The sequence below is a fragment of the Stegastes partitus genome, unplaced genomic scaffold (genome assembly GCF_000690725.1).
Source record: "Stegastes partitus isolate 25-593 unplaced genomic scaffold, Stegastes_partitus-1.0.2 Scaffold403, whole genome shotgun sequence".
Lineage (NCBI taxonomy): Eukaryota > Metazoa > Chordata > Actinopteri > Pomacentridae > Stegastes > Stegastes partitus.
The window spans coordinates 433,299-446,599 of record NW_007578134.1 but is presented as its reverse complement, the minus strand read 5'-3'; the positions used below and the strand labels follow the sequence as shown (position 1 = coordinate 446,599).

General features: G+C 42.1%; 1 protein-coding gene across 1 annotated transcript in view; it reads left to right on the top strand.

Moving 5' to 3' along the window:
• LOC103359912 (bromo adjacent homology domain-containing 1 protein-like) overlaps positions 1-13,301 on the top strand; it is a 52,443-nt gene that overhangs the window by 27,510 nt on the left and 11,632 nt on the right. The window contains exon 2 of the mRNA XM_008285477.1: positions 9,471-11,228. Within this exon, the coding sequence (XP_008283699.1) occupies positions 9,491-11,228 (1,738 nt within the window). The 5' untranslated portion in view covers positions 9,471-9,490. The remainder of the gene's footprint in view (positions 1-9,470; positions 11,229-13,301) is intronic.

Sequence of the window (13,301 nt, the reverse complement as noted above, 5' to 3'; positions counted from 1 at the left end):
CCTTATTTTGAAATAAAGTGGAGCTGAAGAAGAGAAAAGCTTAAACTTTGCACTTAGATGAAGTAGAAACACCTCAGATTGTACTGAAGCACACTACTAGCTGTGAGATGTCTAACAAAATAGGTGATTTCTCAGATTAGGAAGATGTTCAGATGCTGCAAAAGAGGAAAATATTCGGCTCTCACACGAAGAAGCAACAGACGAGTGATTAGATTCTTTTTCCCATGTCGACACTCTTTTAAATAAAACACCAAGAACCTTTAAATTAGGCTAAATGTTGTTCTATCAGGCAGATCAGTCGTGGAAAACGTGAGTTTTCTTCTTGTGTCAAGCAGCTGTGAAGCTTTTGCACGATGGTTTTATGTTCATTTGCACTTTTTTTCACCTCCTATGATTCGACTGTGACGTCGCTGCCTTGATGCTAAAGCTACACTTTGTGTCGCTCTGTTCTGAAATGTAGAGGAGCGAAAGAAGAAAGAAGCTCAAATCAGAAACGATTCCTCAGATTTAACATTAGAAAGATGTTTAGATGCTGGAAGAGGTGGAAATATTTGGTATTTTTGTGAAAAAGCGACAAACTAGAGACCAAACGGAGGTGATTAGAGAGTATTTAGTGTTTTTAATTTATCCTCACATGAAGGTGGTTTTAACTTTTCTCATCGTTTAGCTGCAAAAATATTGTGGTTCAGTCGTATAATGTAGCTGCTCTTTATTCAGAAACTGCCTTAAATATCTTACTTAGTTGTCTTTTTATGTAAAATAATGTCTAAGATGAATAGTTTAGAAAGAAAAAGCTCCGTTCTGACTCCTCTGTTCAGCGTTTACTGGACTTATTGTGCATCAGAGGAGTTTTATCTGATTTATCAACGCTCGTCAGCAAACTGTCACATGCTATTAAACTAAAAATATGACTCATTAATTTGCATTTCTATTGTAAACATCATTAATTAAACCTTCCTGGTTCTGGAAGCGTTTAAGCTAAACGCAGTGGATCAGCTCCGGATCGTCCAGAACTCAGCTCCCAGTGTGTTTAAGGAGGATTTTAATCTTTTACTCATCACTTTTAAAGCTGTCTTCACGTTCCGTCTCCAAACTTTTACGTCTTCGGTCGGCTCTGCCACTTTTTACTTCCTTTTTTTAAAAACTTGTTTTGTTTGATCGTGTTTGTTCTTCTTCAGCACGGAGTCAGTTTAGCGTTACACTTCTGTCTGTCTATAAATCCTGATGAGGTTTCTGTTCTTATTTTGCTCACTAGTGAAGCCCCGGGTTTTATAATGTGTGATATGAGTAAAGATTATTGTCAAAATTAGAAAGATAGAGTTCTTTCTAGCAACTTTCACATCACAAAACACACATAAATCACATAAACTAATTAGAAATAGATGCAAATGTACGTAAAAGTTACTTAAAAATGCAGCAAACAGGATTTATAACGAGATAGGATTCTCACGGTGCAGTTTTGTGTGTTTATGTGTCAGTTCTGGATTAAATCATCAACAAACACAGTCTAATATGATGTTTTTTAAACCATTTATTGATGCTTTGACAGCATAAAAAGCCTTTTCTGATGTCAGATTGGTTCTTTTTTCTGTTTTTCATCATCTTGTGAAGCCTTTTAACCCAAACTTTGGCATCCACGAGGCTGAAACGCTGAAATCTGTGGCTTGTTGTTGTCGTATTTCATGTATTATTCTCTGTTTGCTCCTGTGGTCGCCGCTTGCTGTGACGTTCGTGGCGTTCGTCCTTCAGTCTGCTGTATTTTCTGCCCGTTTGCACGTCGCGCCCGTCGTCGAATCATCATTTAAATCCATTTGAGTTGCTGTTTTTTTTTTTTTCCCTCCCGCACAGCGTTTCCTGCGAGTCTCATCGTAAAAAAATGTATCCTGGTGCGTCTAATCGCCGCGAGAGGAACTGATGATCTGTTTTCTAACCAATTAGAGCCGGAGCGCGGGGTCATTGATCTTCCCGTAAATGTGAAATTGCTTCCTGAGGATCAGCAGCCCTGACTGTGTTTAAAGAACACAAATTGCCGTTTGGCCGGAACGCTGCAGATAATATCTTGCAGGTTATTCCTTCCAGTGTTCCTCCACCTTTCTCTGCTGGAAAAAAAATTGCCCTCACGGCTTAGAAACACCACTCAGAAGTGCTTTTGAGGTAACGCACAGATCTGGACTTGGATTATTGAGGCGGCTCAGATCAAGTTTTTCTTAAAAATGAAGCAAAAGCAGCTCAGGTGTTGGATTTCAGCCCCGACACTCATCAGACGTGGAGTTTGTCGCCGTGTGACGTCACAAAAAAAACGCACAAACAAGAAGGAATCAGAGTTTTTCCTCCATTAGCTGCTGAAGAATCGCTGCATTATTTTTTTTTTGGTTTGAAGGCATTAAAGCTGTTTGCGTAATTTCATTTGAAGCTGGGGTTGCGGTTTGATTCTCGTTAACCCCTGCAGCTAGAATTATTTCGGTTATTGCCAGAATCGCTCACACGCTGCGAGACTCGGCACCGCCTCCCCGCTGCTCGAGCCCAGTCAGACAGAATCCAACATGTTGGAGTCGGGCTGAAGTCTCCGGCCTGCAGAGGAAACCTGCATCTCAGAACTGATCCGAACAGACGCCGAGGATTCACACAGAATAAACTGGAAAACAGTTTTTTTGTTTTCCTCGTGATGAACCGATTTTAATCAATGAGAGGATTGTTTAGATCTCCAATCCGGCATCTTTTCTTTCCACAGTTCAGAGAGAACAAGCTGTAAATATGCATGTCAGTTGTCTTTAAAGGGGGGGAGGATTTCATTATCTCATTATGGCTAATTACGGAAAGTAATGGTGTAAGACAAGGAGCTGTTGTGAGCTGGAAAAAAAAAAGAAGCTTCATTTGATTTTCAAAAGGAACGTTGAGTGATGGAACATTTTCTAATTTTGTCTGCTGTGTGTTTTGTTTTGTTTTTTTTGTGGCGTGGAATCCGTTAGTTACACTTTCAGACCAGTTTAAAGCGTCTCATTGGCAAGGATGCGTTTAAGAACACGTTAAATCAGACCTTCGGTTGATCATTTATCTGTAGATGGACGACATCACACACGAGTCGCTGAGTTTTAATCGACCCGCAGCCTTATTAGCCTCAATTAATTGCAGGTAAACACACAAAAAAGCTGGTATTTGCAACGTAATAAATCACATGAAGCTGATTATTTAGATGATTTATGACATCAGAACTATCAACTGGTGATTCCAGCGTGAATTTCCATCTTGGTTGTTGAGCTGCGTGATGTGGAAAGAGCTGTTTTCAAGGTTTTTGGAGCCCGTTTTATGCACATTTCCAGGTTTTTAACGATGTTCTTGAGGTTTACTGGAACATGTTTGTGGACAAAACAAGATATTTGACATTTATCATCCATCTTCTGACATTTTATAAACCAAAATAATCAGGAAAGTGATTAATCATGACTGAAAATAATCTGTCGTCGCAGGTTATTGGATCTCTAATGCGTGAATACATGAGCAGCATGTTGTGGTTACTGTTGGTTGAGTTCGTCCAGCTTCCTTCAGATGTCTACAGGATAAAATCTCTCTTTTTTTTTATCCTTAATTTGCAGTTTTTGAGAAATTTCGAATGTGTTTTCCGTCTATGGGCTTCAACGAGTTATTTAAAGAGCCCATATTCTGCACGTTCACAGGTTTAAAATGCATTTGTGTGCTTTATTAGATGATGTCTGCGTGCTTTAATGCTCACAAGCACGTTATTTATCTCATATTGTACGTTGCAGCTGCAGCTCGTCTCAGCTTCTGTCTGAAACGCTTCTTTTACTTCCTGTCTCTTTAAGACCCGCCTCCTGAAAGTCTGCTCTGATTGGTCCGCTGGCCTGACGACAGACACACACAGATGAGTGTAAATAAGCAAATAATGGAGGAGCGACTGCCAGGAAGCTGCTTATTCCTTGTTTGCGGGTGCATTAAATTAGCTGCTGGATAGATGTTATGCAAATGTGCTACATCAGAGCTCCAGACACATGATTTCCTCCCCGAGCTTTGCTTCGGCATCGCCACGACCAAGAGTCCACCTCACGCCCTAATGTTACCTTTGCATTGGCCTCATTTTGCATTGATGTAAACATGGACAGCCACTTGCAAAACATTTAAATCTTGTCTCTCATATAAACTGTAAAAAGGCTGAACTCCTCACTTGTTGTGCATCGGCTTATCCACAGATGCTGCTATTTACAGATGTTCCCTGAACGCCTCGCGTGCAGGCTGCAGTTCATTCAGATAATCCAAAATTATCTGAAGAAAAAGAGTGAAATAAGATGTTTTAATGTTGCTTTACCAAAACTAAAATTAACTGATTTTATGTGAATTGTCTGTTTTCTATAAGCAGAGTGTATTTAACACGTCAGCACCACGGTCCTGCGTATTTATATTTAATTATAAGAAGCTTAAATCGCGGTATGTTGGTTTACTGTTGCAGCCTGAGCACCGCCATCGGGATTGAATGTCGCGGACGAATTTTCTTCCTCTTATCATCAGGAGTCGGATCTCTTCCTGTCAGCCGGCCTCCTCCATTTTGTTTTCATTTTGTTTGTTAAAATAATCAACTGTAGATCATTTATGTGGTCAAAGAAGAAGAAAAACTATTTCTAACCACGATATTTAGCATCGTAGCCGTATGTGTCTACAAATTAACCCAATAATAATCATTATACACTTGCACGGATGCAACTAAAGTGAAATTTTAACTTGCACACTCTTGATTTGTTGGTCTCAGTCTGCAGCTCTGTGCACGATGACGTAGATAAGTAACCAAAGAAAAGCCTGGACTTGAAATGAGGCGTTTCAGGCTGATAGGAAACAAATTTTAAACCTTTTGCATGGACTCAGTAAGTTTGCAGACCTGTTAAATACACAAAAAGCAATGAACGGGACCTAAAAAGCAAAATAAGGGCTCTTGAGCAAAACGCAGCAACACTGACAACTGATCTCCTCCGTTTGGTTATTTTTTTAGAAAAGAAAAACAACTATTTCTAACCACAATATTTAGCATCGTAGCCCTACATGTCGGCTGGAGGATCTCCAAATCAGCCTAATCATCATCATACACTTGCACAAATGCAACTAAGTGAAATTTCAACTTGCACACTGAATTTTTGGTTTGCAGCTCTGTGCACGGTGACGTAGATAAGTAGCAGAAGAAAAGCCTGGACTTGAAATGAGGCGTTTCAGGCTGATAGGAAGCAGATTTTAAACCTTTTGCATGGATTCAGTAAGTTTGCAGACCTGTTAAATACACAAAAGCAGCGATGAAAGGGACCTAAAAAGCTAAATAAGTGCTCTTTTGCAAAATGCAGCAGCACCGACGCCTGGTCTCCTCCGTTTGGTTATTTTTTAGAAAAGAAAAACGACTATTTCTAAAAACAGTATTTAGCTTCGTAGCCCTACATGTCGGCAGGAGGATCTCCAAATTAACCTAATAATCATCATCATACACTTGCACCGATGCAACTAAGTGAAATTTAAACTTGCACACTGAATTGTTGGTCTCATTCTGCAGTTCTGTGCACGGTGACGTAGATAAGTAACTTAGGAAAAGCCTGGACTTGAAATGAGGCGTTTCAGGCTGATAGGAAGCAGATTTTAAACCTTTTGCATGGACTCAGTAAGTTTGCAGACCTGTTAAATACACAAAAAGCAGCTATGAAAGGGACCTAAAAAGCTAAATAAGGGCTCTTTAGCAAAATGCAGCAACAACGACAGCTTCTTTGACTTTAGTTTGGAGCCGACTCCCAGTACACAAGTCTCCTCCAGTGGGTCAGACCAGTTCAAAGTTGTGAAATCATTCTCAGGTAGTCTGCTCCTCCGGCTGCCAGAAGCGCCGGATTAATCCTGATGTAACGCTTTTCTCCTTATGAAAGCGTCTCATTAGGCAATTAGATCATAAAGTTTTACGAGCTCCGGTGTAGAAATCCTGGAGGTCGCCGCTGTGCCGCCTCCCCGAACGCTGACTCTGTACTCACACAGTCCGTGAGTCACTCTGTTGATGTTTCACAATGAGCTCAGGGAGCGTTTTCACAAATACTCTCCAGCTGGCTGTTTGCTGCTAATTGAGTTTAATTGCTGAATGATTTCCCGGTGAGCTCTTGGAATCATATCATACGGTAGATGTAAAGATTCTCCCCCTAATGTGGAGATTTGGGCGAGTAATGCGAAGCCGTTACATTAAAGTGATTGAAAATGTTGAAATGTTTGTTTGTCTTATTTCCCTCCGTCGGGCTCCGCCGTGAAGATTTTTGATATTCTCCTTTCAGGCCCGAACAATTGGCCTTAACAAGCTGTTACTCGCATGCTGTGTGCACACGAGGTGATAAGGCAGCGGCGAACGAGTGACGGAGCGCAGCACAACACGACACACAAGCCGTCATAATGAGAGGATCCCAAACACAATAGCCGGAGCGTCGCCGCACCGTCGCATGAATTAAGTCTGATCACAAAAGCGTTCAGCTGAATTTCTCCGCCATTAAGTTTCCCGACGTATTGACTCAGATGTTGTGTTTAAATCTTCGCTGAAGGCTTATGTAAGATAGTCGATATCTTTGTTGTGCTCGCGTCTCGGCGGCTGTTTTTCACTTTCTTTGTGCCTCGATACACAAAAGCCCTTCTAGCTTTGTGCCGTTTTAAAGTCGCGACAACAAAAACAGGTTTTGAAATAAGGGTAAGAGGACCCACTTGGCGGCGGGTCCCACCACGTCCTGTTTAATCGTGGTTGTTATCTTTTTACACTTTATTTTTACACTAACATTTCATTTATTTATGTTCAACACTTTGTATGACTTGTTACATACAGTAGAAACCAGAAGTTTACTGTTTAAAAAGACATAAAACCTTTTTTTCCCTCACTCTCTGACATTAACTCAGACTAAACTTTTCCTGTTTTAGGTCAGTTAGGATTACAAAAATTATTTCTATTTGCTAAATTGCAGAATAATGACAGTGAGGCTGTTTTATGTGGGTACAGGACTGGTTCCACTGTGGATAATGACTCTCTGAGCAGCTTCAGCAGCATCTTCACAAAGTCTTTAGCTTCTGTTCTGGGGTTGATTTGCACCAAAACACTTCATCTCTGGGACACAGAACCGTCTCCTTCCTGAGCACTATGATGGCTGGACATCCCCATGGTGTTTATACTTGATGTAACTGTCTGAACAGATAAACGTGGAACCTTCAGGCATGTGGAAGTTGAACCCAAGGACTGGTGGAGGTCCATGATTCTCTTCCTGATATCTTGGCTGATTCCTATTGATTTTCCATGTTGTCACAAAAGGACGCAGCGTGTTTGAGGTGTGCCTTAAAATACATCCACAGGTGTGCCTCCAATTAACTCAAATGCTGTTAATTAACCAATCAAAAGCTTCTAAAGCCATGACATCATCATCTGGGCTTTCCCTAATTGTTTGAAGGCATCTTAGTGGATGTAAACTTCAGACTTTGAAGAAAGTAGTAAAAAAAAATCTCTACAAAATTCTCTCTCTCATTATTCTGCCGTTTAGCCAATAGAAATAATTCTGGCAATCCGAACTGACCTAAAACAGGAAAGGTTTAGTCTGATTTAATGTCCAACAGTGAGGAAAAAAAAGGTTTTATGTCTTTTTATACAGTGTGTGTAAACGTCTGGTTTCAACTGTATATAAATTTCGTTCAATGTTTTTGACGGCATCATCTAGTGCTGCCACAGGCGTCTTTCTGGGTGTTTCTCGGTGGATTTCAGTTTATTAAAATTATTATATACAGTCACATTTGACCAATTTGGCAATATAGATATTTATATATCAGAGAGTTAGTCTTTTTAATGAGCAGTGTGGCTTTGAAACGGCATTTAGAGCAACCTGTTGGTGAATAAAATAAGGCAAAAAATATTAGTGAAATGTTTCCTAAAATATATAAAAACTAAAGTGAAATATAAAATGAGAAGAATTCAGATCCTTAAATTAAAGAACCAATACAGCAATGTAAAAATACTCTATTAAAAGTAAAAGTTCTGCATGAAAAATCCTACTTAAGTAAACGTACATAGCAGCAAAATGTAGTTTGCAGTAAAACTCCTGGTTTGAATTTATTATAAGTGCATCATTATATTATTAACGGTGAAGCGTCAGTGTGTCAGCAGCGGGTTACTGTTGGAGCTGCTGCAGGTTTAAACTGCTTTAAATCCAGTTTTATATTCAGGAGACAAACCCGAATAAAATCAAGTTTATTTCTACAGCACATTTGAAAACAGCCTGAGTTGACCAAAGTGCTGCACGTGTTGGAACAATAAAAAAAAAAAAGTGCACGAAAGACAGACAGGACAAAAGAAAAATTTGTTAAATAAATTAAAATGATTTTCCAAAATAAATAAATATAAAATACTAAAAACTGAGACCACTAAGTGAAACAGAAAGCCACTGAAAACCTTCTTGTCTTGAGATTTTTTCTTCAAAGTGTCGATGAAGGAGGAACATTTGATTGAAAGAGAAGCTGTTCAGCAAAAGTAGGAAAAAAAAAAAAACAAACGCTCTGACTCACAAATCTGTTTGCAGCTTTTGGACTTTTTCCTCTCATCTTTAATTTTTAATATATTTTTTGAACATTTATTGAAATATGAGAAGTTAAGAAGGAAAAAAGCACCATTTGATGCAGCCCAACTACACGCTGCGTTCAGAATAAACGGTTATTAATCACTAATTTATGCAATCTAGTGTGGTATTTTAGGAAGCTGCTCATGTTTTGTTTGAAGACCAAACTAGCCGATAGATAGGAGTAATTCAAAAAGGCTCTGGTGCATCGTAGATAAGTCCCAGAAGAAAAGCCTGGATCTTCTAATGCAGGCGTTTCAGGAAGGTTCGTCTTTTCTGTGGGAGGAATGTGGAGGAGCACCGAATCTTTAGTTTTTTTTAAACACTATCTCGTCCAAACAGGTTATTTTTGGCAAATTTAAACACGAGACATGATTTATTTCTTTTTTAATATGTAAAGTGAAACAAGTCTTTCAAACCTTTGTTGATCAGAGGATTTATTTGCGAGCCTCAAACCAACCGTGAGGCTCAACAAGTGTGAACATTTGGGCTTTATGTTTTGTATCCATCCATTTTCTGTGCTAACCACTAAACCGCCCTGCTTTATGTTTTGAAAGTGTTGATAACTTGGGGGTCTGAGTTTATATTGCAAGGTAGGCGTTACGCAAACGTGTTGCATGGTGACGTAAATAAGTAACGGAAGGAAAGTCTGGACTTTAAATGAGGTGGTTCAGGCGAATAAGAACCAGTGTTCTCTGTGAGATTAAATCACTCCCTTTGGTGTGAACTTTGAGGTTTGGAGGTTTGCTGATCTTTTCATGCACAAAAACGTCTAAATAACGCACTGACGGAAACCAAAAACCCCATTTGTTGTTTTTTAAAAGCAGGGCAGCCTTGAGTTTTGACCTCTTGTCCGTCTCTTCCCTCCAGGCCCCGCGGGGAAGCATGTGATGACTCACGCCAGGCAGAAAGGTTCCCTCCGGCAGAGCCACAGCGGTGCCGAGTGGTGGGACAGCAGCCATCTTTGGCCACATGGTGGCGCGATGGGCGGCGCCTGGCCTGAGCGCACGCTACGATTCGGCAGGACAAAGAAGATAAGTGAGGTCGTCAAACAGAAGAAAGACGCGTCCAAGAGGATGAAGGACAAGAAGGGACGAGCAGAAAGGTCGGATCAGAACAGAAAGCTGGACCGGAGGCGGGTCAAGAAACGGGACAGGAAGCTGTATCCTCTGCGAGGTCGGGCGGCCGCTTCAGACGGAGAAGGACTCAGCTGCCACGTCCTCCTCACCCGACTGGAGGAAAGCATTCGACAAAAGGCCATCTCTAAAGAAAAGGAAGGAAAAGATGGCCGCAGACACTCATCTGTCAAATCCAAATCCAAAAAGGGGAAAAGTAGCGAAAGAAAAGAGGCAAAGTCGTCACCAAAAACCAAATTAAAATCAAGCAGCCCAAGTTACAGCGAGTGTGTCGGGTTGGGAGTCCTGCAGCCTCGTAAGCGCAGACTGGCTTCTCTCAACGCTGAAGCAGTGAACAGTCTGCTGCTGGAAAGAGCCACCGACCCCCAGCCGGCCGCCAAACAAGCCAGGAGACAGGAGGAACCCGCCAACGGAGGGGCTTCCCTGGACGCAGATCCAGCCAGAGGTGGCGTCTCTGCAGGTCTGAAGGCTTCACGGGGAAATGTCAGTAAAGTGTCTCACGAACTTGAACTGTGCCAAAGCTCTAAGCCGGTCAAGAAGGCCAAAGTGACCCGGCGTGACGGGGGGATGAGTCAGGAGTGTCTGGACGCTCCGGCACCCAGACGACTGGCCGGACTCAACGCCGCCGCCCTGCTGAAGCTAACCAGCTCCTCTGCTACCAGTAAGCAGAGAGTAAAAGCTGCCCCCAGCGCCACCGTCACATCTGACTCGACCCCGAAGCAGCAATCCAGGGTCAAACTCCAACACAAGGGACGCTTACCGAAGCAGAAGGGGAAGGAGGCGCCTCCCCCACACAGCGGCTGCTCGGCCTGCAAGAAGAAGGCGGACTTTGAGCCGAAGGTGGAGTGGGAGACCGGCTGCACCCACCGACTCACCAAACCCGGCTACCAGTCCCGCAGCATGCTGGCGTATCCGCTGAAACAAGTGAAGGAGGAGCAGATGGAGACCGAACTGAGCTCTTACTACTGCTGCCCCCCGGAGGGCTCCGTGGAGTACTGCCACCGCCTGGCCTTCTTCCTCGGCCAGCAGCCCTACGGAGAGTCCGACGACCAGCCGCTGAACTCGGCTATGACCCCTGTGAAGCGCGAGTGCCTCGTAACCTCGCCGTCGCTGACGCACTCCCACCCCCACACCGCCCTCACCCTCAGCCCTCACCCCTGCCTCTGCACCGCCGACCACTGCTTCTCCAGCTACTACGTCCACATCGCCCACCCGACACACACTGGAACCACTTCGGCCTCGTTGGCGTCGCGACCTCTGAACTTTTCCCCCTCCGGCCTGTGCCCCAGTCGTATGAGCGGCAACAAGCTGATGGGCCGGCAGGTTCCTCACCCGTCGGGGTTGGCCCACCCGGCCTACTGCAACTCTTCGCCCTGCTACGGTGAAGCCTGCGGGATCAGCGGCTACACCTACAGAGCGATGCCTCCCGTCACCAGCAGGGGGTGTTCTTTCAGCACAGGATGCACTGGATGCACGCACAGCATCAAAACAGGTGAGTGGAAAATGGAAATGTTTTTATGAACATGAATCAAGTGACAAAACTAAAGAGTCCCTTGTTGTTGACCCTCTGAACCAGCACTGGTGTTTATGGCGCTTTACTTTTTCTACCTGCTTTGTTTCATATATGTTGCTTTTTATGTCGTGCGGTTTTTCTGATTGTGATGTTGGGTTGATTCTGTTTGATGAGGATGTTTTGTCATTTTAAATCCACTGATGGGCGCTCGCAAATTCATTGGATTATGAATATAATGACAGCAAAGTCATCTTATCGTATCTTATCTCTAAACAATTTATTAGCGTTTCTTTGCTCTATTTATAGGGATGAGCACAATAACTTGGCTAAACAATTAAGTGTTGCTACTTGCTAGTTGGCACCAGAAATACGAGTTGTTTAAACAAATTATTCATGTTTTATTCTTGCACAATACTGGTTACTTAAGATATCATGCAGTCGTTTGTGTCCTGCCTCTCCTTCCTCGTAAACCAACAAGTTGGACAGGCGTCATCTCATTGAAACAGGAAATCCAAGCAGTTTTTTTGTTGTTGTTGTTTTTCTCCATTTTATCAGGATGTGCATAAACAGTCGACTTGACAGTTACCCGTTGCTTCCCTCGTTATTTAGCACCCAAATACAAGCTGGGCAAAGTTATTGTAAATACAGTAAACAGTTGAATTTAAGATGTTATGCAGCCGTTTGCGTCCAGCTGAGGTTGTAAACCAACAAGGTAAAGGTGGGACAGATGATGTCTCCAGAAACCAGTGCAGTTTGTCAGTTTTTTCATCTACAAAGTGAATGCACTGGGATTCTTTTTTGTAGGGTAATGTTCCTATGTGCAACGTGTCGCACATTTTTGTAGAGTTTAAAATATGATTTAGTTATTGAAGAATGTGATGAACAGGTTGACCCTGTTTCTTTGCTCCTGCCACATTTTTACTCACAGTGGGTTCGTTTTTCACTGCAGTAATAAAGCCTTGCACCACCACGTCTAGAAGGAGAGAAAACTGGAATCAATAAGTGCCTTTTTCAACCTCTACCAACTAGGAATTGTCACATATTCTGCTCATCAGCTGCAGAACCATGTTTCACCAGGCTGAATGTGTCTTCCAACAACTTGCTCCTCTGTTTACTGTTTTTGAGCCATGCTGCGCTCATTTTGTTGATCCAGCATGTTCTGTTTTCCTCTCAGACTCTCTTGTCGTCTCCTTTCTGTTTTGTGGAAACACTGCCTGCAGCTCAGCCAAATGCTCAGTACATTTTTTTTTTTTTGCTGCATCACTGTCGGTCAGAGTTGAGTCAGTCGTAGCTTCTCGTTTGAGTACAAAATATTTAGTTTTTTACTGTGTCTGGTCCGAACGCTTTGTTTTTGGTGATATTTAAAATTGAGACATGCAGAATAAAGAGATTTTAATAAAGTATTGTGGCTTTAAGTTAAGTTAAATTATTCAGCATCACTCATGATGCGTTCAAGGTCTCATCAGATGTGCAGATTCTCCTCTAATGGTGTCATTTTTGTAAAGGAAACACACCTTTCAAACCACCTGGTGGGTTTTGGGACTCAAGAGTTTAAACAGAATTTTTATGCTTATTTTTGACTATTTTTAAAAAAATCTAACTGTACTCACATAAAATGTTTTCATAGAGTTTTTTGCCACAATAAATGTTGTGATCTTGGAGTTTGTTTTTTTTAAATTCACAAAACAAAACTTGCCTTTTAACCCTGCTGGCTGGTTTTGGGGGATCAGAGGATTAAACTGTTTGCCTCAGCGGAGTTGTGAAGCCCAACAAGTGTGACCATCGATGTTTTATGTTGTTTTTGTTGGCTTGAGCTTTGAAAGCGTTTATAGCTGGAGGGCTTGACTTTATCTTGATAAGGAGCCACAGACCTGTTGTTTTCTGTAACAAATGTGTTTTATATATAGTTGGACTGATAAATAAGATAACATAAGTTTTTAAGCAGAGTCACAGGGGAACCGTGCAGTTTTTTTTTATAGTTTATATAACCTTTGCTAAACAGCAGCATGCAGTGAGACAGGAGAGCAGGAACAACGCTGTTCATCACTTAAG